This window comes from Saccoglossus kowalevskii, chromosome 1, assembly GCF_978046115.1.
Source record: "Saccoglossus kowalevskii chromosome 1, keSacKowa6.1, whole genome shotgun sequence".
Taxonomy (NCBI): Eukaryota; Metazoa; Hemichordata; class Enteropneusta; family Harrimaniidae; genus Saccoglossus; species Saccoglossus kowalevskii.
The window spans coordinates 40,319,093-40,342,293 of record NC_140641.1 but is presented as its reverse complement, the minus strand read 5'-3'; the positions used below and the strand labels follow the sequence as shown (position 1 = coordinate 40,342,293).

The 23,201-nt window shown below is 34.3% G+C and overlaps 2 protein-coding genes across 3 annotated transcripts in view; one reads left to right on the top strand and one right to left on the bottom strand.

Annotated features, from left to right (window-relative positions):
• Positions 1 to 15,113, bottom strand: part of LOC100373554 (UDP-glucose:glycoprotein glucosyltransferase 1-like) — a 48,759-nt gene extending 33,646 nt beyond the window's left edge. For both annotated transcript variants that reach the window (XM_085501984.1, XM_085501985.1), the window contains exons 1-13: positions 15,085 to 15,113; positions 13,008 to 13,227; positions 12,259 to 12,392; positions 11,309 to 11,421; positions 10,887 to 11,064; positions 9,889 to 10,061; positions 8,766 to 8,866; positions 8,405 to 8,565; positions 7,648 to 7,739; positions 6,973 to 7,036; positions 6,784 to 6,870; positions 5,905 to 6,024; positions 1,641 to 1,862 (exon numbers count right to left, since the gene is read on the bottom strand). In XM_085501984.1, coding sequence (XP_085358110.1) covers positions 1,641 to 1,862; positions 5,905 to 6,024; positions 6,784 to 6,870; positions 6,973 to 7,036; positions 7,648 to 7,739; positions 8,405 to 8,565; positions 8,766 to 8,866; positions 9,889 to 10,061; positions 10,887 to 11,064; positions 11,309 to 11,421; positions 12,259 to 12,392; positions 13,008 to 13,227; positions 15,085 to 15,102 — 1,683 coding nt within the window. In that variant the 5' untranslated portion in view covers positions 15,103 to 15,113. The remainder of the gene's footprint in view (positions 1 to 1,640; positions 1,863 to 5,904; positions 6,025 to 6,783; positions 6,871 to 6,972; positions 7,037 to 7,647; positions 7,740 to 8,404; positions 8,566 to 8,765; positions 8,867 to 9,888; positions 10,062 to 10,886; positions 11,065 to 11,308; positions 11,422 to 12,258; positions 12,393 to 13,007; positions 13,228 to 15,084) is intronic.
• Positions 15,114 to 15,346: 233 nt separating this feature from the next.
• On the top strand, positions 15,347 to 20,038 carry LOC100372814 (WD repeat domain-containing protein 83-like). The gene is made up of 4 exons (XM_002733235.4): positions 15,347 to 15,930; positions 16,955 to 17,149; positions 18,708 to 18,931; positions 19,522 to 20,038. Exons 1-4 carry the CDS (start codon positions 15,573 to 15,575, stop codon positions 19,663 to 19,665), a joined length of 921 nt encoding a protein of 306 aa, XP_002733281.1. The 5' UTR covers positions 15,347 to 15,572; the 3' UTR covers positions 19,666 to 20,038.
• Positions 20,039 to 23,201: the final 3,163 nt, after the last annotated feature.

Below are 23,201 nucleotides of genomic sequence, written 5' to 3'. Positions count from 1 at the left end.
TTGTTAGTTGCATAACAATATGTAACCATGTGTAATTTCTATGCTAGCGAAACATAGTGGATAAGTTGTTTTATGAATGATCAGTCTAATAGAGTTATTATGGTACATACGTGTACAAGTTGTTGCGTTATGAAATAGTTCTACGCTTAGCAATCAAGGAGAGCATGTGATGTGACCTAGAAAATAGTTCTGATTGTATTGTACCATGCCCAGTGTTTATTTGTCACATTGATGAGTGACCTATTATTTGTTCTGATTAATCTGTTTATTCTGTTTATTATCACGTGATTCATTCACGTTATTAGTCAATTTGAGAGAACGGGTCGTGCGCTCGCGGATTGACAGAGGAGGTAAAAAAATGGAAAACCATACGGGACAGGAGAATTCACTGACGAGGGGACACAGAAGGTGAAACTGAAAGTCGCTGACTGAAAAGAGCACTTTCATCACTGGAAAGTTGCTGAATTGAAGTTGTGGGTACTTGAACTGTGAGACGGCATCACTCCGAATTGGATCGAAAGATTTTCCGTGAGACTACTTGTCTGCGAACCCGGAAGTGGCAGTATTGCTGGACTGGCATTGTTTACATGTGAAGTTCGCATTTGCCCAGAAATCATCTATGAGTGACATTGCCGTGAGTACCTCTTAATCACAAAGATTATCGATGAGTAACATTACCGTGAGTACCTCTTAGTTTTAGTGCGACTATCGTCAACGAGTGACGTTACCGTGAATGCCTCGCGCTGTGTACGTTGTCAACAAGTGACAGTACCGTGTATTCCTCATATATATATATATACTAGTATATTGTGTATATCGTCAATGAGTGACATTACTGTGTCAACCTCTTATCGTAAAGAAAGTGAATGAACAATCTACACTCCGTTAATCTACTTATGAAGATTTCAACAAACGCATGGTCGAGACTTTATTTAAGTTAATATACCCTTCATCAACATTGTCCTACAATACACGAGTAAATACAACTAGTCCGTATTTGTCAACCCATGTGTGTATTATTCGCCGAAGTCGATCTAGAGGCCGGAGGCTATGCCTGAATTTGTTACGAGTGCGTGACCGTTATGTGTGTGACCGCGCGTGAACGTCAACATTGCTGAACAACGCGTTGTGAGATTATTACCTTAGCAACGTCGAAGCACCGCCCGGTTGTTAGGAGATCGTGGACATTGTAGTGAACACTTGTTGTCAATAATTGGTATATTCTGATACTTGGTGAACTCTTGTTTACTGTTGACTGTTGTTAATTATTATTGTGCATTATTGCAAACTAAAGTGTATGTTGAAGTTGCCCCATAGTATCACCCTGTACAGGAATCCATTTTCCCTATTTGCATGCAAGGTTGAATAAATTCCAGTGACCTTTGACATATATCATATTAGTCTAGTTCTTGATCAATCGTTGTGGTGTGTGACGCTTCATTGCATTAGTTTAGTTATCCAAATATCACATCGGTCGCCCTGTGCTACGTTTCTAAATTAATTTGAGGACTAGTGTCTTTTGTCAACTTGCTGACCAGAGAACCTACCTTACAAATATATAAACTACAATTAGTAAAATTAAAAAATGCATCCATAACTCAATCACTAATATGTATGTTATAGAAAGAGATTCAACTCACCCTGGTCAGGAAAGTCAGGGCCCTACCAGCTCCACGGTCGCTCTTGGCGAAGTTGTAAGCTCTCATGATTGCCACGCCGACATCGTTCCTACCATCTATCACTTTTTCATCATTAACAACAAAGACAATACCAATTTTAGTCGGAGCATTGTTGATATGGAAACTATCAGCTTGTTGTAGTAACTCACCAGAAATCAAACTAGTTGGATCTACAATGAAGGTCTAGAATGGAAATCAACATTTGTGTTAGGTTACAATCATGCATGTCCATTCAGAGGGGGGGTGGAACTCTAAATATTAAACACTGCAAGATCCATGTAATATGCAAGGTATGAATACTATCTTCACAGGGTTTAGTTGATTTACTGCCATGTCTTGCGTCGATAGCAGCGCTTTATGACGTCAACCATAGTTGGCATAATGCAGCATTCTGGTGAATTAAATTTTGTGTTATTCTAGTTTTATCCTAAATAAGTTCTTATTTTATATTTTAGTGAAACATTTGTGTGGACCATACATGTAAATTAAACAGATCTGTCAATGGTCAAAATAAGAAATATATTTCAATGTTTCAGCATATAACAAATGCAAATTCTGTTTTATATGTGCAACACAATCCTCTTTGTAATAATACCGGGGTAATAATAATAATGACACTTTGTAAACAATATTTGTTGATGTATTTATTATTCAATGTTTACTAAGCCACCATTTTATTTTGATGCTCTATGATACTACACAAATTAAACATGGTACCAATATTATCCAATTACGTTTGAAAGTTTGAGGGTAAACTTTCATATTAAGTTCATGTATTATTGTCCCATACCTATTTATTCCCATGTATGGTATATGTTTCACAGCTTGTTATACATGTATTGGACTCGTAAAATTTGAGAGCACTCATTTGCATATTGGAACAATGCTCCTTGTATACTTTACCAACAATTTATAGGCATTGCTAAATATTTTGTTAATTTGGGGCAAATATATTATTATACATGTATATATTTATAAATAATATATTTACAATTTTAGAGATTCATTTATAACATTTTACTAACTTCAAAAGTAATTGTAATTATAATCCTGTGAGCTGTCAGTTGTAGTTGGAAGAATTAGAAACCGCAAAGTTTGAATATGTAGCTAAACTACAAGTAATTCTGTTTATTTGTTTTCTAAAATCAATGCACATGATCTGTTTTTTACATTTATTCTGAAATTGTAATTAAATTTATGATTTTTTGAAAACCTTTTGTAAAACCTGTTGGTCATAAAGCTACATGCATGTATTTATTGACTGGAATCAGATTGTTTTAAATTCTCTTGTATCTTAGGTAACACAATGTTTGAGTTAAATCACAGTTAAGTCATGGTTGGAGGGGGGGTAGAGGTCCCAAAATGAACAAATCTTCGATCAGGTAAAAACATATACAAAAATAAAACAATTGAACAAGCAGTTTTCAATAAAGTGGTCAAAAGTATAATTTTTTACAAAACATTCCTGAAAATTAGAAAATTTGAATATATCCAACCAATATTCAAAGGAATTGGATTTGCACTGTTCAGAAATAAAATGTAAAAATGTGAATGACAAACAATGAGTAATATGATAAGTTCAACTTGACTTCATTGACAATGCTACAACATTTTTAACTGACACACTCATGAATATTGGTGGGGGGGGGGGTTAATTCAAGCATGAATTTTATTGGACACTGTCAATCAAAAGTTATTACACTGTAACCTCACTGTTATAATGAACACCTTTATAATGAGTGTCCTGATCAAATGAACACATTATATGTTTCCTGCTTATAGCAAACCCAACATATTAGTATTATGAGCTTCATTATAGTGAACACTTTACTATAACAAACTAATTGTACGTCTCTCAAAGAGTTTCTTATAATAGAGATTACAGTGAATGGATCAACTGTATATAATAGCAAAATATGAAGCGAACCTAAATGCGGCCTTAATTTATAGTTGTGTATATTCTAAACTGTATTCGAAATAATATTGCAGTGGTTTAATTTTGTTTTAATTATAACTGTAGCTTGGATAGGCATTTGAAGTGCTTGCAATTTAACACCATGGAGTCCATTCATGGAGGGGAATAAATAACGAACGAACATATTTAACATTCGGGTACTTTTCAAAGCTATGACGTTTTAGTATCTGATCGCATTCGTATACGCCATTGTACATAGCCGTTCATGTTGCCAAGCATTGTGTACTACTAGTATAAACTCAACTTTTATATGCACAATGTGCTTTTTAAAACTTGGGTTAGAGACTTATGCGTTTGAACCACAGTATTCTGAGAGTGAAAGCCCAATTGCGTACTTCCCCGATCGTAAGCCCCTCCCGAGTATGAAGCCCATCTCTATATTTTTACTTGGTACATGTTGGTATTTATCGAGTTGAGAGCATTCACGATTATAAGCCCAGAGTGTTTTTACTGGGCGTCGACGATATTCTTTAAAATATGCGTGTGAAAGATGTGTTTCATTTCATAATAATCGTGATTGGCATGGTAGTTTGGTTCATGCTTTTAGTTTTATGAGAAAACTCGCATTAATTTCAGAGTGCATGGCGAACGTACACAACATGGTTCGCATCCTTTCTATTCTGTCATTTACTCAGGATGAACCCCGATGTTGCAATTCTGGAGTAATCCATATTTCTTTGAGTAGTAGCTTTCGAAAAGCCAAAATTGTGATCGTTAAGTCGTGTACCTGGTTATTGGGCATGGTTTATTTTGAGACTATCATGAAAGGCCTAGGGTTTGAACGATGAGACATGTTGGCGACCGAGAAAGGTGTTTAAATTCTTCCTCCACACTCAGTTTACCCACGGCTACTGTTAACCGTCATTTATATTTCGGAAATTACGAATCGCCAGTTTTTAGGGAAAAAATCATCGTTTTTTCGTTGCAACCAGTGCTACAGATCACATTTTAACATTGCGGTAATTCACTTCCGTGTTGCGTTAAAAAATCATCGTCAATAATCGGAAAATTTCATCATTATGACACATCATTATGATTGGTTAATGAAAGACATGACCTGTTATGTTAAAGGAAGTTGTTCCAGGTCAAATCGTGCTGAAAAACCTCATGGTGGAAAATTGCTTTACGTCGAGAGTTCGCGTACGATCGAAAACATATCAAAATGAAGATAATGAGAAATGCCTTCGTCCACTGTTTCTTCATCGACCCTATCCATTGTTACACCGTAAATTCAGACGGTATGTAAATCGTATTGTAATAAAATGTGTGTTTTTTTATGAACATGTTTATTTTCATTGTAAGTGTCGTTCAAATCAATGACGCATTTTTTTTTCAAAAATAAGTATTATTTTCCCGAGCCCGGCGTGGTGAACAAATAATTTTTTTGGATAATTTTTCGTTGTTTGCAAGATGGTTACAGTGTTTAACCCCAAAACAAAATCATTTTTTCTGAGTTGGTCCTCGAGTATAAGTTCATCCCTTACTTTTCCCTTACATGCTTATGCCTCCGGGCTTATGATCAGGGAAGTACGGTATACTGTGAAGAGATCAGTCTAGTGTGAGTGATGAGAGTATATCATCGACGATGCCCCTTGTTCGGATGATAGTTTTATTTCAAATTACACGGAAGTCTATGAACAATCTGCTTGGTGTTCCTGTGACACTTGTCCCATGATTTGCCAGTGCAGCCCCATGAATACATGGACAAAAATGTTTCCACCACCACCCTACGAACTAAAGATTGCATACTCCAGCATCTATACTTTGAATAATTTGCGTGCCGCACAGTGCAGTACTGGAAACAGCATTTATTAGACAGTTAGACAAAAAACAAAACAAAATGCCTGTCTCGATCAATCACACATCCATAATGTTTGTATGTTGATACGCCTGTAAATAACATTAACGTAAAAGTCGAAACAACCTAGACTAGAAGTCAATTCACCAGTCCAGCCAACTATGGCTCCCTAAGTTGCTTATATTTAATCAGATACTATTTCGTCATCATGCTTTGTTACCTTACCTGTTTATACCTCATGAGGGCGTTTTTTTTTATGGCAAGATGGCGCAAGCAGAAGTCCTTCGCAGGTTTATGGTTTCTCATATTTAAATCATCATACCTTTGAAGATAATCATTTTTTTTAAATTTTTTTTTCAAATTTATAATCAATATATATAACTTGACAAATACAAACACCAAAATAGGCTCTATTTAGTTCCCCTTTAAAAAACAATATGAACTAAACTCACCAGATGGAAGAGATTTTTGCGGACTTGACGTAACATTCCTGGAAACGTAGGTCTCAGTAAATCCTGCACCGATCTTAACCAGTGGTTATATTTTTTATCAGTCTCTAAGTCATTTATATACTGTGGAAATAAATTCAGAGATAGCATAATACGATTAGTTTGGAAGTAGGACTAGGAGATGTAAAACATTAATGATCACGTCACAATGATTAACCATAACAACAATGATACATCTTTGTTAAAGTTGTATTGTACACAATATTTTGTTGAATATATATAAAGTAATGTACACACAAAAAATTCTTACAGTATTCGCAAGATATTTGGGTCGAAGCTATTTCTGAGATTCTTTTGGGTAGTTGTTAACATCTTAGGTTGTCACCAAGGCATTGAATCACATGTGGGATTTTCAGAACTACATGTATGATTGGAAGATCATATCACAAATCAAAATTTGATTTCAAGCAATCCTATTAATATTGCTACTTAATATATGCACCCACGATAGCTTGCAAACTCCAAAACTTTCAGATTTGTTTGTTCACCTAGGTGGCTTTCAACAAAAGATTACAATTCAAAAACCAATGTATGTTGATTCATGTGTACAGAGCACCAAATTACCAGAGGTCCCGAGGGTTCATGTGTTGGATTTATAGTCCAATAGATTGTGACAGCAAGGTTCTGTAAAACGCTCTATTTTCACTGATGACAATTTTCATAACTTCAAGATTTTATGGCATTCATGTACCGGGGTAGAAACAATGTCAGGAATGTCACTGACATAGGACACCAGAAAAATGTTCACTGCTACAAAATTTCTCACTGAAAATGCGTCTATCACAAAATTAAAACAGTTTACTGTACAAGATAATAACTGACCTCCACTGCATGATCTCGAACATCAATTGCAAAGGAATCTTCATTGGATTTAGCAGAAATCTGCATTAATGCCTTGGTATTCTCTGCCTATAAGAAATGAAGTGAAATGATCATTGGTCTACCTCTCCAGCTAAAATAAAAATATTCTTCAGTGACAAACATGGTAATTGTAAAAAACATTACACTTACGGATAGTCCCAACAAACTCAGTCCTTCCATCAGTCTTGCTTCACCTCGAAATAAATCAAGCAACCTGAGATGAGAATGAAAATATATAATATTTTGAAACAGAATTACACTACAATTCGCAATCCATTTAAGGAGGGGGCATAATGTTTTTCATTAAAACATTTTGGGGTGGAATGGGTGTTGGAATGGCAAATGCTGGAAAGATGAAATTATCTATAGTGTATCAGGCTCCAAATTTGATGAGTTCTTTGTGCTCCATCAGGATGGACATAAAAATTAACCTTATTATAATATATGCTATTGTAGAAAGGCTCACCCATAGAGAGCGCTTTATTAAATCTTGTTTCTCAGTCTTCTGTGACCATATTGTTTTTTCTCTAAGAAACTGGCATCCAAGAATGCCAATCTTTTAAACTGACAGATATGTTTTACTTGTGATTTCTTGGTTTCAACTTTAAATTACGTCTCCTTTATTCAAATCTAATATTACGGGATATGGGGCTTTAAGATGAGGTTTAAGACCAAAAACAGTGCATAGCAAAACAAAACTTTATATAATAAAATCACAATGTTGGTTTAATCAAAGATATACATGTAATTTATGTCAGTTTTTGTGTTAAATTATCCTTACTTGCCACTGATGTTTAGTTATATGTGTGAATATAGGCTACTCACATGAATGGATCAGCTATATCTGTATCAATCTGTAATCCATTAATTAATATCATAGCCTCACCAGGTGAGAGACCAAGATGTCTTCCTGCATGCTGTAAAGACACAAATCACTACTCAGTCAATCTACAATTGCTTTCTAAGTTATTTCTCCAAAAGAAAGAAATCAGTCATTCAACTTAAACCTAAACACTAACTCCCTTTATTCTCTTCAATAGAAATGCATATAAACCAAAAATTGTATGTATTGTATCATGAATCATTAAAATGTCTTCTTTTCCTTATATAAATGCTTGTAAATAAATAGAGCAAATATGACATACATTCTGTTTGTGGAATCGTCCTTAAAACATATTTGATTTTTTATTCTAAATTATTTTTGTGTAAGGTTTCCTGACGTTGAAAGTCTTTGTCATCTCTTCTGATCGTTATGTGAATTGCAAGTACTGATATGGTACATATAGTGATTTTACCAACAAAATCTGAATTTCAATGTAACTGGACGACAATCATGCTATCATGCCAATCTACTGCATTATCCTGATGCCAACAAGGCCCAGCCAAACACAAGCACCTGCAGAGTTTAACCATGGGTCCTCCAAAGTCGCATCTGTTAGTGATTGAACCTTGGCCAGTGAAATAGCAAGATAAAAACTAAAAACACGTAGTTGCAATTGAAAGAAGACAGTATCTGATATAATAAAAATTAAGCACAATGAATAATTGATGAAAGCAACGCATATGACAAAGATAAACTTACATCTTGATTTTTACGTATTTCATCTTTGATTTCTTTTTTCGCATGTGTTTTTACAAGTGACCTGGCCTTGGTTGGAAAATTCTGACTGACATCCCTCATAACTCTCAATGCATCATCCGTTGATGAAGACAGTACTCTTTGTGCAGCCTGGACACTTATTTCTACATTATACAAAAAAAAAGGAAAAAAATATCGGCTCAAAATAATATTAGTGATACAGCGAGCTATTTACTTATAAAGTTATATATACTATAAAGTTGGGTATTTTCAAAAGTTATTAATGATTAATAAAAATAAACTTTATTAATTGGCCAGAGTACGAACCATTACTGCCTAAACCTAATTTGCTAAATGGCCATACCTTGTAACTGCCATATTTTCAATGGTGCTGTTGAGAGACTGCTATCTATAAGATGAGTGCGAAACTGCTTCAAATTGTCCTCAAGGTCTGGATATTTTTTTCTGTAAAAAAAAACAAAGCAAAATAGGATATAGCTTTCTAGGTGTCATCCTTAAAAATTATAAAATACACAAGTACGGTAATACCAAGCTATGCTCTTGCTAACTATTTTCCAATCTGAAATTTTATTTAGATTTGGCTACAATAAATTATTTCAGTAAATTCAACCTATGAATTATTCTGTGATTCACAGAGAAGTAAATTAAACATCAGGAAAACATAATACTTGATAAAATAGCGCATTTTAATTTCATTCTCCTTATTTGTTAAGTGGCATAAGAAGTATATTAGTTAATGAGACAAAAACTATTTTATCCTCGGCTGAAGCCCAGACAAGAACTTGCAAGATAAAGGTAGAAGGGTATAATAGCATAGTATGATCAAGCCCCAGTCGAGGACTAGCATGAGAGAAAAAACCATCATCCGCCAGAAACTAAGACAGTTAATTAAAATTTTGTTCTACTGAGCATGTTACTGCACATATATTCAAACCATTAAGAGACAGAACCTGCCATTGGATATGATGAAAAACTATTATTATCCTGGAAACTCAGTAAATTATATGTAAATTTTTGAAATGTTTTCGTAATATTAGATGACTTTTTCATCCCATGTCAACTAGTGGAATGTTGAAACCAGTGAAAAATGCCAATTTTGACCATTTTCTATGACATTTGAAACTCTTGTATCTTGAAAAATCTTTTGGTGACCCCTTTGTTTTCATTTTTGGTTACCTGATGGTGTTGATGAGCATGACATCAAATTTTGAATTCAGCTTGAACCCCTTAATGAGCACTGAGAAAAGAAGCAGCACACTTGTCCTAGTTTTTAGTGTCCCTTTCAATAGGATACCACATATTTGGAGTGTTCTGGGCAAAATATACTATGTAAAAATACTTCTAATCTGAACCCAATAACCACTGTACAAAGCCCAGTTAGATTGAATTCGCATGGAATCAGATTATTATCTCATATCTATGTTGCATATCCATATCTTATAAATAGGTAATAAATTGACATGCACCTGAGTGTGGAAAATACAAATCCTTGCACATCATCCTCTCCTTCAGGACTGAACTCATCTATATTGTCTTCTTCTTCAGTTACTTGACTGTCATCAACAGCTTTATATTCTGTACTCTTAATAGCTAACTCAACACCATAGCCAGATAGACGTACTTTATGATCTGGTTGCTCCTATGGAAAGACTAAGATTATTAGCAATGCACTAAAGAATGGTAGTTTCAATAAGTACACTCCTTTCAATCATTCTTCATCGTTAGAGTAAAGGGCTGGTATTTCAAACATTATAGAACTGGAATTGGAGACCCATGAGTTTGTTGTAACGAGGACAGGGAGTGGCAAATCACGAAAATTGTGCAACATTTCAACTCTTGAATCAGTCGAGTAGAGTTTCTGAGATTTTCTTTCACAGTTGACAGTTTTATTACTTTGTAAAAACATGATCGTCATAAATATTTGCCACTTTGCTGACGAAGTATGCCACAAACAGCCTGCAATGTTGGCATGAAAAATTGTGGAAAAATGGGTGAAAAAATGCAGCACCGATTTTGGGGGTTTGGCAAAAAACAATTTGGCAAAACTGGAACAATTTTGAAGTAACTGTGCTACATGTCGCCATTTCCAACATTCTGTTTTTTTTAGCTTACCGCACAATGTTACACAGCGTCTGATTGGGCGCCTTTGCAACAGGCGCATCCAATCAAACTTGGCCATTTGTTTAACAAAAAATACACGTTTACCCAGACTGATCCAACACAGGAGTCGGCAATGAATTAAGCTGCAAACTTGCTTACCAAACACTATGTCAACTGTAAACCTGATTAAACCAAGCCCTGTGTCAACTGGAATCTGTCTAAACAGAACAGCTTTTCCTGTCAAAAGACTTGCTTTAATACAAAAACTCTAAACTTTTTGCACTCGGTTAAGGCTCTACTGTACTTTGACTACCAAACATATTTTAATTTCATACATTATGGTAATAATTTGAAAAGTACATACCTTAACATAATGTCTGAGAATGTAAGTAATTTCTCCTCTGGTTATGAGATTCTTCAGATATTGATGAAAGATGGGAAAACTTGAACCAGGTTGTCCAAAATTACCATACAAAACAACTATTATAGGCCCATTAGAACCAGGATACGAATGGTCTAGGTTGAATATATGGGGTTTTTGCCTGCAGTAACAAAATAAGGAAACAAAAAATTTTAATATAGAAAACATTTCTTGTATTAAAAAAATATTAACATGCTTTTTAATAAACTTTGATCTGAAAATAAAACCTGATCTCGCGAGTAGCATTCTACATTAAGACCTGTAGCCAAATAGAAAGATAAATAAAAAGTTGGATCAAATTTTATGCTTTATAGAAAATGGTGTAGATCAAAGGAAAGTAGGTCAGTTCATTGGGTAATACATGCCTATTATTAGCTGTGGATATGAGTGTTTTTATTTGATCTATCCTACAGGTCATTGCACCATGAATCTCTACAAAACAATCGCAATCATCTGGTGGTGGTAAATCCTTTACAATCTATAATAGAAAAGTCATTCAGTAAAGGTAAATGGTTAATATGGTCAGCATGTACTTCAAAACAGTTGTATCATTCAGCAGACTAACAATGCTAAGACAAGTACAATAAAAAGACAAGACACATTGTTTATGTTTAAAACAAGCCCTGCCTGTACCACACTTATAAATTTAGAAATACCAGTGAAACTATTGAGATATTGTATTCACATAGATTTAATTGAAAGTAAGTGGAAAAGTTAAACTGAACATTGCAAGCTAATATACACATAAACTTAGAGATTACCCAGGGTATTCAAATATTACAGAATGAATTGTAGTAATATTTCAAAGAGTTAATAACATTAAAGAATGTGTTAATATGAACAACATACACAAATAGCCTAGATTTAATATTTTTGTGGCCAGGGGACAATTCAAGACACTGAGTGTCTATTAAATCGTACATACAGTGCATTTTGCCTTACAAATCTTTGTTTGTGATTACTTGACAGGACAAGAATGTGCAGGTCAAACACGACCACATGCTAACCCATATTCCAAGGTTCCCCTGAATGAATCTCGGCCAGCAGCATAGGCTTCACCATTGAGACTGTGTCACACTCACCCAGGTACAAAGGCATTGGCCTCACTATTGGTACAACACTAACTTCATTATTGAGTCAGTGGAACACTCACTCTGGATACAGTGACATTAAGTATGTGGCATACCCATCCAGGATATGCGTCAATCCCATTTGGTGTTCAACAACAGGCACCATAGGATATGAACTCAGGACCTGCACAGAGTGCATGTGACATGAAAAGAAATTAACTAATCTAAATAGAGCAATGTCTTACCTGGTTAAACATTTCTATTTTGGGTGAGTTAGATCTTATCGATAATGAAAATTTCATTAATTTCACCCCCATTGGAGTAAGTAGCTGTTGTGCATTTCTAATTCCTAAATGAAACAGCTCTTCATCTTGAGAGTCTGAAATACAAGCACATATTGTAGATCAGTCCACTGTCCTAACAGGTGATTTTTTCTCCCTTTCTTGTATTTCAATTTTCAACAAAATTCTCTGAAAAGTATTCAAGAAAATTGACATTTGGTGTTTTCATTGTTAATTAATAACAACATCATAACATTTACATGAACAGTCACAATGTCTAGATGTTGAAACATGCGAAAATAGACAACAGCTGAATTTTCAGCACTCTATATATATGCAAGCAAATAATGTTTAGCAATGTCCATTTCAACTCAAAATTTTAAGTTCAAAAAAAACATTCCAGAGTATAAACTACAACCAACTAATGGCCACAGCAAAAAAATATTTAAATTTGTTTGCACATATCAAAACAAGGTCAAGTAACCAAATATCATCTGTCAGGTTGTTTTCCCACCAGAGTAAATATGAATACAATTTTATATCATAATTGTAAGCAATATTGAGTCCAGGAGTGTTGACTAATTGGGATTGAAAGTGCCTAGTCAAAACAAACACTTGCAATATTGAAATGTTGCAAGAAAGTTTGATCAGTTTGGCACACTAGATGTAATACATGTTACTGATGCACCAACAATTTTTCAGTTGATACTTACCTGCACCGAGTGCTCTTGCTAAATCTATTGATGATATAGTGTCTACAAAATTCCAAAAATAGTCGTTACTTTCTTCAGCTAAGAATTCACTCATTTCTAATAAATATGGAGTGTTCCACCATTTGGATTCTAAAATAGCGGTAACTGACTTGGATTTGACAGGACTACAAGTAGATTGCAACACAGCTACAATAATAATTAGCAGCAGAGCACCCATAACCTGGAGAAAGAAACAAACATGTATATAATTATTCAAAAATCTTAAAGCAAAATTAAAAAAGTTCTACCTTTCATCTATATCATATCAAACATCCATCAACCATTCTACCTGTTACCTAGAATTTATTCATTTCACAATTACTCCAAGGCAATAAAAGATCATTTACTTAAAGCGACAATAACTGTGATTTTCAACAGGTTTTTGGTTAAATATAACCATATAAAGATGATCAAATTTTACCAAAATATTTTTTTAAACACAATTATATAGACAAAGTAACCCTACACAAGGCTAATGTCCCATAAAATGTGATGTGAAAACTATGGGTTGAGTAATCGCCATTTTGTGGAAATCAGTCACAATAGGAACTGTGGAGAGAGGTTCTTTTGACAAAACTGGATTTCAATAGATGGTGTTCTCTAGACCCAGACACAACCCTAAAGCCATCTTTTTCCACTTTCCACAAGTGATTTAATGCACAATGCCCGTTTATAGCATATACATGTATGATATGCTTTCAGCATCCACATTTCAGTGATGGCTGTTAAAAATTGACACTAATGTTTTATTATAAATATAATAATGAGAGAGAAAAGATTGATAGTTACAGTAATTGTTGCTTTAAAACAAGTTGGGGTCACCAGTTTATTTTTTGAGAAAATTATTGTTGTATTTTAGAGAATGGTGACTATTTTGTCCATATTACAATGTGTTTATTATTAGGTCTTATTACCGGAATGTCATATCTCATGATGTGGTACTTTTTCATGAGAGTTTTATGTTACAATTTTGCATGTGCTACATTGTCACAGATTGCCAAGTTTCACAAGTGACTAATCAAAATCGACACTAAGAATGTCACATCTCAAGAATGAATTCCAACTTTATAAGGCTTACTGGATGTGCAGCTCTCAACAATAGCAATTAATTTTAACAATGAACAGACCATCAAACTATGATCGAGCAACACAACATTTTTAAGCGTTTTTAATTTTGCAATTGTTACTTGTTAGCACCTGGCAATTTTTTGCTAATTCTGTGAGACAGATTTGCGATGCCAGAACCAATCACAAACAAGATCAAGCAATGGAATTTTGGATTAACTTCTTCCCCTACACAATATGTAAAAAAAATCCTTTGTCTTCTTCTGACTTCCTGTTCCAGTCTGTTGACTCTGTTAGAGGTTACAGTTATCATATAAGACTATTAGTATCAATGAAAAGTTTCTTTTAATTTTTCACACATCACTCAATTTTGACTTCACTGTTAGGGTTCTCACTAATTATGACATTATCAAAGTAGATGTACTAAAACACACACATATATAACTATACTCTTATTATACAATACACCATCACAGTGTGAAAGAAATGAAAAACTACTGGAAAATCGAATTTCATATTAAAATAAACGTCATTTTGATTGTTTTAATACTCACTAGTAGTATTCACACAATGAATCTTCGCTTCCACATTAATTAATTAGTGTTAACATATGGGTCTTTTGTATAATGTCAGCATCCAACAGAGCTTTATACAATATATTCAGGCTCGGCTATGGTTTAATTCTATGTATAAAATATCTATCATACGAGCAATTATTTGTATTTGTTTAATCCACTTTCACAATTGGCCCTATTGTAATGACCCGACACTAATAAAGGGAACTGGCCAATAACAAACGATAACGTGGCGAGTGGCATGTCACAGCTGTATAAAATTGAACGATTAAATTTACATACTGATCATCACTTCAGGAAAAAGCCAAACAGTTAGATTCTTGATGCAGTAAATTTCAGGATCAGATCAGTTAAATACGTGAATATAAATGAGAATTTTGTTTGCCGGTTCGACTCACCTTCATAGGCGCCGCCATCTTGAGTTTATAGCTCCCTAGCTATACCTCGGCTAATATCAACGTCGGAGTAAATGTGCGGATCGCCAAGTTGCGCATACAGAGTTACACTGATAAAAAAACAGTTACGACCACAACTTTCAAAGTGGTGCGTTTTTGGTTGTCGTCTCGAAAGATAGTTAGATACTTGCGACGAATATTATTTCTAAACATATTGCAAATATTCGAATAGCTAGGTAGTCCACTTCCATTTCCAGAGGCGGAAGTGTTGAACTTGCTTGTTTTCTGATGTAGACGTCTGGTCGTATTGTTCACGAAATCATTCGGTATGCTTGTTGATTCGTTCTTATATTGGTGTTCAGCAAATACGACAGAATTAAGTTCTAGCGCCGATATTGCAAAACCAGCATCTGTCAATAAAAATCGCATTCTTAAATAAATAAGTATGTTCAGAATTTGAACAGGAACATTGATTGAATTTGAATGACACCATGTCCTCTGACAAGCTGCCTACCAAACTGATATCCACAGTTGAATGTAAACAGGGAGCAGTCCGCGCAGTGCGTTTTAATGTCGACGGTAACTACTGTTTGACTTGTGGTAGTGATAAATCTGTGAAACTCTGGAACCCTTACAATGGTGTATTGCTTAAATCTTACCAAGGGCATGGCTACGAAGTGCTCGACGCTGCGTCCTCTTGTGACAATAGCCAGTTTACGTCGTGTGGGGGGGACAAATGCGTTATTCTGTGGGATGTTGGCACTGGACAGATTTTGCGAAAATTTCGTGGTCACATCGGGAGAGTGAATTGTGTGAAGTTCAATGAAGAAGCAACAGTAGTTCTCTCAGGTATGTTGTCACTTTTTGTGCATCTCACTTGCCGTTTCCATGGAAACAAAACACTATAGCGTTAATCTTCATTCGAAAATAAGTGGAAATAAGGTACTTAACTTTATATATATTATGAAATTTTTACTTGACACAGAATTTTAAACTATTGTTACTTAATTTGAAAAATACACACAATAGAGAAATATATGGTCAACCAAAACATTATCAATCTGCCCATGTAGCTGTAAAAAGCAAAATTATGAGATCCCTGTTTTTTTAATTACTGGGCACAACATGGTATGTATTCTCTTGCAAATGGTTTTGGACTTTCACACTGAGCTACATTTTTCTAATGCTAATGCAAATCTGTCATCTTAAAGCTATAAGGTACAGGGTGAGGGTACTGTAATTTCGCGGTATTTTACAGGGTATTTTCATCCTACCATATTAGAAAATGCAAATTCCAAATATAGAATGATTACGCGCGAAAGCATCCTCTAATAATAAAAACAAACATGGCTGCCACCAGAGTTTGATCGGACTCCACACAAAGAAATTCGCTAATTCTGTTCTAAACTTTTTGGATTTTGGCATTCCTATGATGTATCATTTGGAGGAAAAGATGTATAGTAATAATGTTATTACGAGGATACTGCAAAGTATTCACTCAGACAGTACGCCATCGCATCAACCTCCACTGCGCGTCGATCGATACTCTCGCTATACTGTCTTTGTGCATACTTTTTGGTATCCTTGTAATAACCTCATAGTATTCACAAATAGTGTTGGTCACTGGTGTTTGCTCGCTAAGTTCAATTAGCAAAACCATTGGTACACTGAAGTACATGTATTAGGTAAACTAAAACTTAGTAGCAGTAGCGTTCATTTCACTGAATTTCCCTATTGTCTAATGAGGATTCACAGTGTAGTTCTTTAGTCGGTCAGTATACTGTGTGCTACAATCTCAGTAGAAAATTACCACAGGTCTACATTTCAAATTCAACAACAACTCTAGATACATAATTTTATTTTTCACCAACAGGTGCAATAGATTCTTCAGTTCGAACATGGGATTGTCGCTCCAGAAGACTAGAACCAATTCAAGTATTAGATGAAGCCAAAGACAGTGTGTCATCCATATCGGTGTCAGATCATGAGATATTAACTGGATCGGTGGATGGAAAGGTTAGAAGATATGACTTGAGAATGGGACAAATGTATGCGGATTGTGTCTCAAGTAAGTGGACTTTGATATGCCAGTCTGGTGAAAACTTGTATATTGAAAATGATCATTCCACTGGTTTGTTGTATTAATATTCAAATCTTTTAAAAAAATTTAAATACAAACTTCTGCCATAACACTGTTATCATCAGACTCTATTTTCCAGGCAATGTCCCATCACTTACAGTAGTTACCATATTCATGTTTGTTAACTGTCCTCAACAGTATTTGTTTATATACACTGGAGAAACTTGGCAGTGATGGGTTGGACCAGTCTATATTCTAAACTTGGCAGTGATGGGTTGGACCAGTCTATATTCTAAACTTGGCAGTGATGGGTTGGACCAGTCTATATTCTAAACTTGTAATCAACAGAAATTGTTGTCACTGTTAAGTTGTTAACTTACATCAAACAATTGATCTTTTCTTTTCAAGTATTATTTCAATAATTGCTAAACCAAACAGCCATGTGGCCGAACATTGCTGCCCACTTACATACACAAATCAACCTTTGAATGTACACAGAGGTATGATATATAATTGTAATAATGGAATGAATAAATAGAGAGGATTTCATCAATTCATCTCTGTACAAGGAATGGATTATATTCAACTGAAACAGAAGTAGAATAATACCGGTAGTTGTTGCTGAAAAAAATACTGTTTTACATGCGATGATCCTGTTAGTGAGTTCGCTACAAAACTGTATGAAAGACAAACTCAGAAATGGATCAAGGAGGAGGGGAATTCGCAATTCTATTCACAAGTCAGCAACTTAGAATAAGTGCTCTCGTACCATCAAGTGAATGTGATGAAGCATTTGATGTGAAAGATATATATTTGTGTGTCTGCCTACTAATTACAGAAATTCTGTTACTTTTTAGGCAAAACCACACAAGCAAAATCAATCTGAGCTTCATAAATGATGGGGCTGATTAACCACATTGCACAAAATCAAATCGGAATTCCTTGTGAAAACAATCTTTTGAGAGCCTTATTTTATATTCAAGTCACACATAAACAAATATGGTGATTAAGAAATAATCATCATGATATAAAAAAAAAAAAAGAGCTCTGATAATACGAAGCATTTTATTTGTACATAAACATCATGTACAACCACATTCCTTTAGGTTTGGAGTTTGCTTTAATTGAAATAAGAACTTTTGTTTCTCACCGTGCAAATTCTAAACAGCTATACAATCACTGACCACATTCCATAGCTTTTCATTCAACTAGACGTATATCAGTCTTCCAGTTGTGCTTGTAAATTCTTGTGTGCACACATTGTATACTAATGCAAGTGAAATGTAAAATACACACTAGATGACCAGTTATTGACTGATTCTATTGATGTGTCTGTGTTAATGTAATAACATTTATCACATCACCATGACTACAATTCCTTGGTTTCTTGCTGCAAGCAGATTGATGGGTACCTGTGGCTGATTCCCTGTTGTTGTGAGACTGAAACTTGAGTTCATATTATCATGTGACGTTTCTCACACAATGCCCTATTAGACTATAATATACAAAACATTGCATGTGCTTTCATATATTATTATTATTTCAGAACATGTGACAAGTGTGAACTTCACCAAAGATGGACAGTGTACATTGGTGTCATCATTAGACAGCACAGTCAGGTTACTTGACAAAGACTCTGGGGAACTACTTGGTGAATACGCTGGACATAAAAACACAGAGTACAAAATTGACAGCTGCTTAACTAACACTGATACTCATATTGTTAGTGGATCAGAAGATGGTAAAATATATTTCTGGGATCTAGTGGAGGTGGGTAACAATAAAGATAAAACATTACAGTACTATTCATATCTTTAACTGTTGAACTTGTCAGCATTTTAGTCCTTGTAGATGGAACAATAGTATTTGAAGTGTGCTCCCTTCCCTGGCTCCATTGCCTTACTAATCTTGCATGTATCTGAAGTCTTTGCGAAGCTACATAAAAAATGGTGCTATCAGTCAAACAAATCAGAGCAGCAAACAATGTTGGCATGTTTTTTCAACGTATTAAATTCCCCCTAGTATATATACTTTAACTCCACTGTGTATTCTGGAATTACTGCTTCAGATTTGTTGAAAAGTATCTATTTTTAGTAAATTTGTATGATTGTTCTTTTTGCTCAAAGACATGTGTAAAACATGTCTTTTAATCTACCGATAGCATGTTATTTTAGCGAATTCAATAAAGAATATTAATTAGAATAAAGTATATTCTCAGAGTGAGATTGTTGACACTTTAGCTAAATTAAGACTCTGTTAATTGAGTCAAATTTGCTAAAATAGCATGTAACTATTGCATCATGTTTTACAGTATGTGAAAGTGACATGCATGCAGCAATGATGTAGAATTTCTCTTGCAGGGTACCATAGTGGAGGCAGTGGATAAGGCAGGACGAGGTGCTGTCTACTCTCTCACATATCATTCAACTGATCCATGCCTCTTGACGGCATCCGAGACGTCGTTCAGAGTGTGGAAACCCCAGTCATATGAAGTTCCTGAATGAAGAGTTGATGTCTTGACATTGCTATAAGCATGTACCATGCTTTTTTTGACCAAAAAAAATGTAGGAATTGAATTTTCGAGTGGACCTCTACACGAGCCAGAAATTATGTGGAGCTGCATGAGTACACATTGAAACAATTTTTCTGATGGTCAGGTCTAAATATGTGATAATTGAGGACAAAGGCATTAATATAAATGCTACCAATTCATTTCGAAATATTTAGTAAATCTGGAAAAACTTCACAATTGACGTGCATGTTACTGACACAGAAACAGCAGTAGTTTCCACCATGTTTTCTAGACAGACCTGAAACTGTGTACCCGGTAGATCAATTTTTACATGGGCAATAAAATATGAATGGTGCATCAGTTGAGATTCTTGGCATTCAGAAATTTTCTCTGCATAAATTAACCAAAGTATGTGGGTCCTCAAGTGTTGAGACTGCACACTGAAACATCATGGGAGGAACAATATATCCCAGAAGACATCGACCTAAAACTCAACAACTCATACCAATTATAAACATACATTCTGAGTATAATACATCTCACAATTTTTAAATATATTCAGTGATTGAGTCCTGTCAACAACCTTTCACATATTTTGTTGTACAGAAAAAAAAAAATTCCAAATGTAATGTGCTAGAGCTTTTATTATGCCATGCATGATGCTACACCAGTCAAAGTTTCAAACATTGTTGCCAAGACATGCACAACTGTACACTTATCCATATGGGCTCTGCGCAAGCTGCTATGCAACACTGGTCAAGGAGCCAGTGAAAATAACTAAAGTTGAGAAAACAGTACAAACTTGACATTGAGATGATTCTGAACCAAATTTATATACCGGTATGTTTATTTATACACTGTGCCAAAGCACAGTTTTTGACTCCTATGTGCGAAGCACATAATGAGAGTCTTTGCAGTTAGTGTGTCTGTGTGTGTGTGTGTATGTGTGTCCGACTGTTCCACTGCTATCTCAAGAACCATACATCGGTTTTTGATGAAACTTGGTGAATAGATGCTCTGGGCCAATGCGCAGATTTGATTAGGTTTTAGTAAAAATCCATGCTCGTTAATTACCTAATTTGCATGATAATTAGCTAATTTTTAGCTGTTCTATGACTGTTCCACTAATATCTAAAGAACCACTCATTGGATTTTGATGAAACTTTGTACATACATGCTCTGAACTCATGCTAGGTTTTGATTAGTTTTTGGTAATAATTCGTGGATACTAATTACCTAATTTGCATAATGATTAGTCAATTTTCGGTTTTTCCACTGATATCTCAAGTACTAATCATCACATTTCAATGAAACTTGGTACATGTCATATGACACTGCACAGACCTGATAGTTTTTATGGTAATATCAGTTCATATTAATTACCTAATTTGCATAATTAATTAATTTTCAGTATTTGATATAAGTACTGATCATGACATTTCAATGAAACTTGGTACATAGATGTCATATGACACTGCACAGACCTGATAGTTTTTATGGTAATATCAGTACATATTAATTACCTAATTTGCATAATTAATTAATTTTCAGCATTTGATATAAGTAGTGAGCATTACATTTCAATGAAACTTGGTACTTACATACTCAAGGACTATGCAGAGATTGTTTCTGATAAGTATTTGTGCATATTAATCACCTAATTTGCATAATTAGTTAATTTTCATCTTTTCCACTGATATGTCAAGTTCTAATCATCACATTTCAATGAAACTTTGTACATAGATGTCATATGACACTGCACAGACCTGATAGTTTTTATGGTAATATCAGTTCATATTAATTACCTAATTTGCATAATTAATTAATTTTCAGTGTTTGATATAAGTACTGATCATGACATTTCAATGAAACTTGGTACATAGATGTCATATGACACTCCACAGACCTGATAGTTTTTATGGTAATATCAGTACATATTAATTACCTAATTTGCATAATTAATTCATTTTCAGCATTTGATATAAGTAGTGAGCATTACATTTCAATGAAACTTGGTACTTACATACTCAAGGACTATGCAGAGATTGTTTCCGATAAGTATTTGTGCATATTAATCACCTAATTTGCATAATTAGTTAATTTTCATCTTTTCCACTGATATGTCAAGTTCTAATCATCACATTTCAATGAAACTTTGTACATAGATGTCATATGACACTGCACAGATCTGATAGTTTTTATGGTAATATCAGTTCATATTAATTACCTAATTTGCATAATTAATTAATTTTCAGTATTTGATATAAGTACTAATCATCACATTTCAATGAAACTTGGTACATGGATGTCATATCACACTGCACAGACCTGATAGTTTTTATGGTAATATCAGTACATATTAATCACCTAATTTTCATAATTAGTTAATTTTCATCTTTTCCACGGGTATCTCAAGTACTAATAATCGCATTTCAATGAAACTTGGTACATAGATCCTTTAGGACTATGCAGAGACCTGATTAGTTTTAGGGTAAATAATTGTGCATATTAATTACCTAATTTGCATAATTAATTTTCAAAGTACTAATCATCACATTTCAATGAATCTAGAATTATGCAGACCCAATTAGTTTCCGGTAAATATTTGTGCATATTAATCACCTAATTTGCATAATTAACCAACTTTCACACTGATATCTCGGGTACTATACATCACATATCAATGAATGTACATGAATGCTGTAGGACAATAGACTAATTGTGGGTTAAAATCTGTACATATTAATTACCTAATTTGCATAATTAACCAATTTTAAGCTTTCACACTGATATCTAAAGTACTAATTATTCCATTTTAATGAAACTTAGTACAAAGATGCTCTAGGACAATGTACAAACCTAATTAGTTTGGGGTAAAAATCTGTTCATATTAATTCCCTAATAAGCATAATAATTCATAATTTTTTGGTTCTAATCACATTTCAATTAAACTTGGAAACATAGATTTTCTGTTACATTGCACAGACCTCATTAGTTTTACACTCAAATCTGGTCATATTAATTTTCTGATTTGCATAATTAGTTTTCAGCTAAGTAATTTCGAATTATATTTAATGTGTCTCCAATACTCTCAGCACATGGGAGTTCTTTCTAAGCTTTCTTTGATTAACCACTGTTTTCACCAATTGTGGTTGCATGATCAACTGAATATTTGCGACAAATTCTTTCTTCTGTAATAATACTGCTAATCATTTACTGTGTCGTGTGATCTAAATGCATGTATGATATGAACTTGATGGTAACTGACGATACTAGACATGAATCAGGCTCTTGACATTAAGTACATAATGTCTGCAATGACTCAATCCTATTTCTAGTCCCCTTTTTGGACTTTACCTGTACCTCTATCTCAAACTTCAAAATGGCCATTTGGCAGTCATATTAATGCTAAAAATTCATCAAGCATTTCTATCAATCTGGAATTAGATCTTGGTCATGTATTGGCATTTTTTTTTCAAATTGAGTAAATATATTGGACATTGATCCACTTTGTTTTGCAGATCAAAT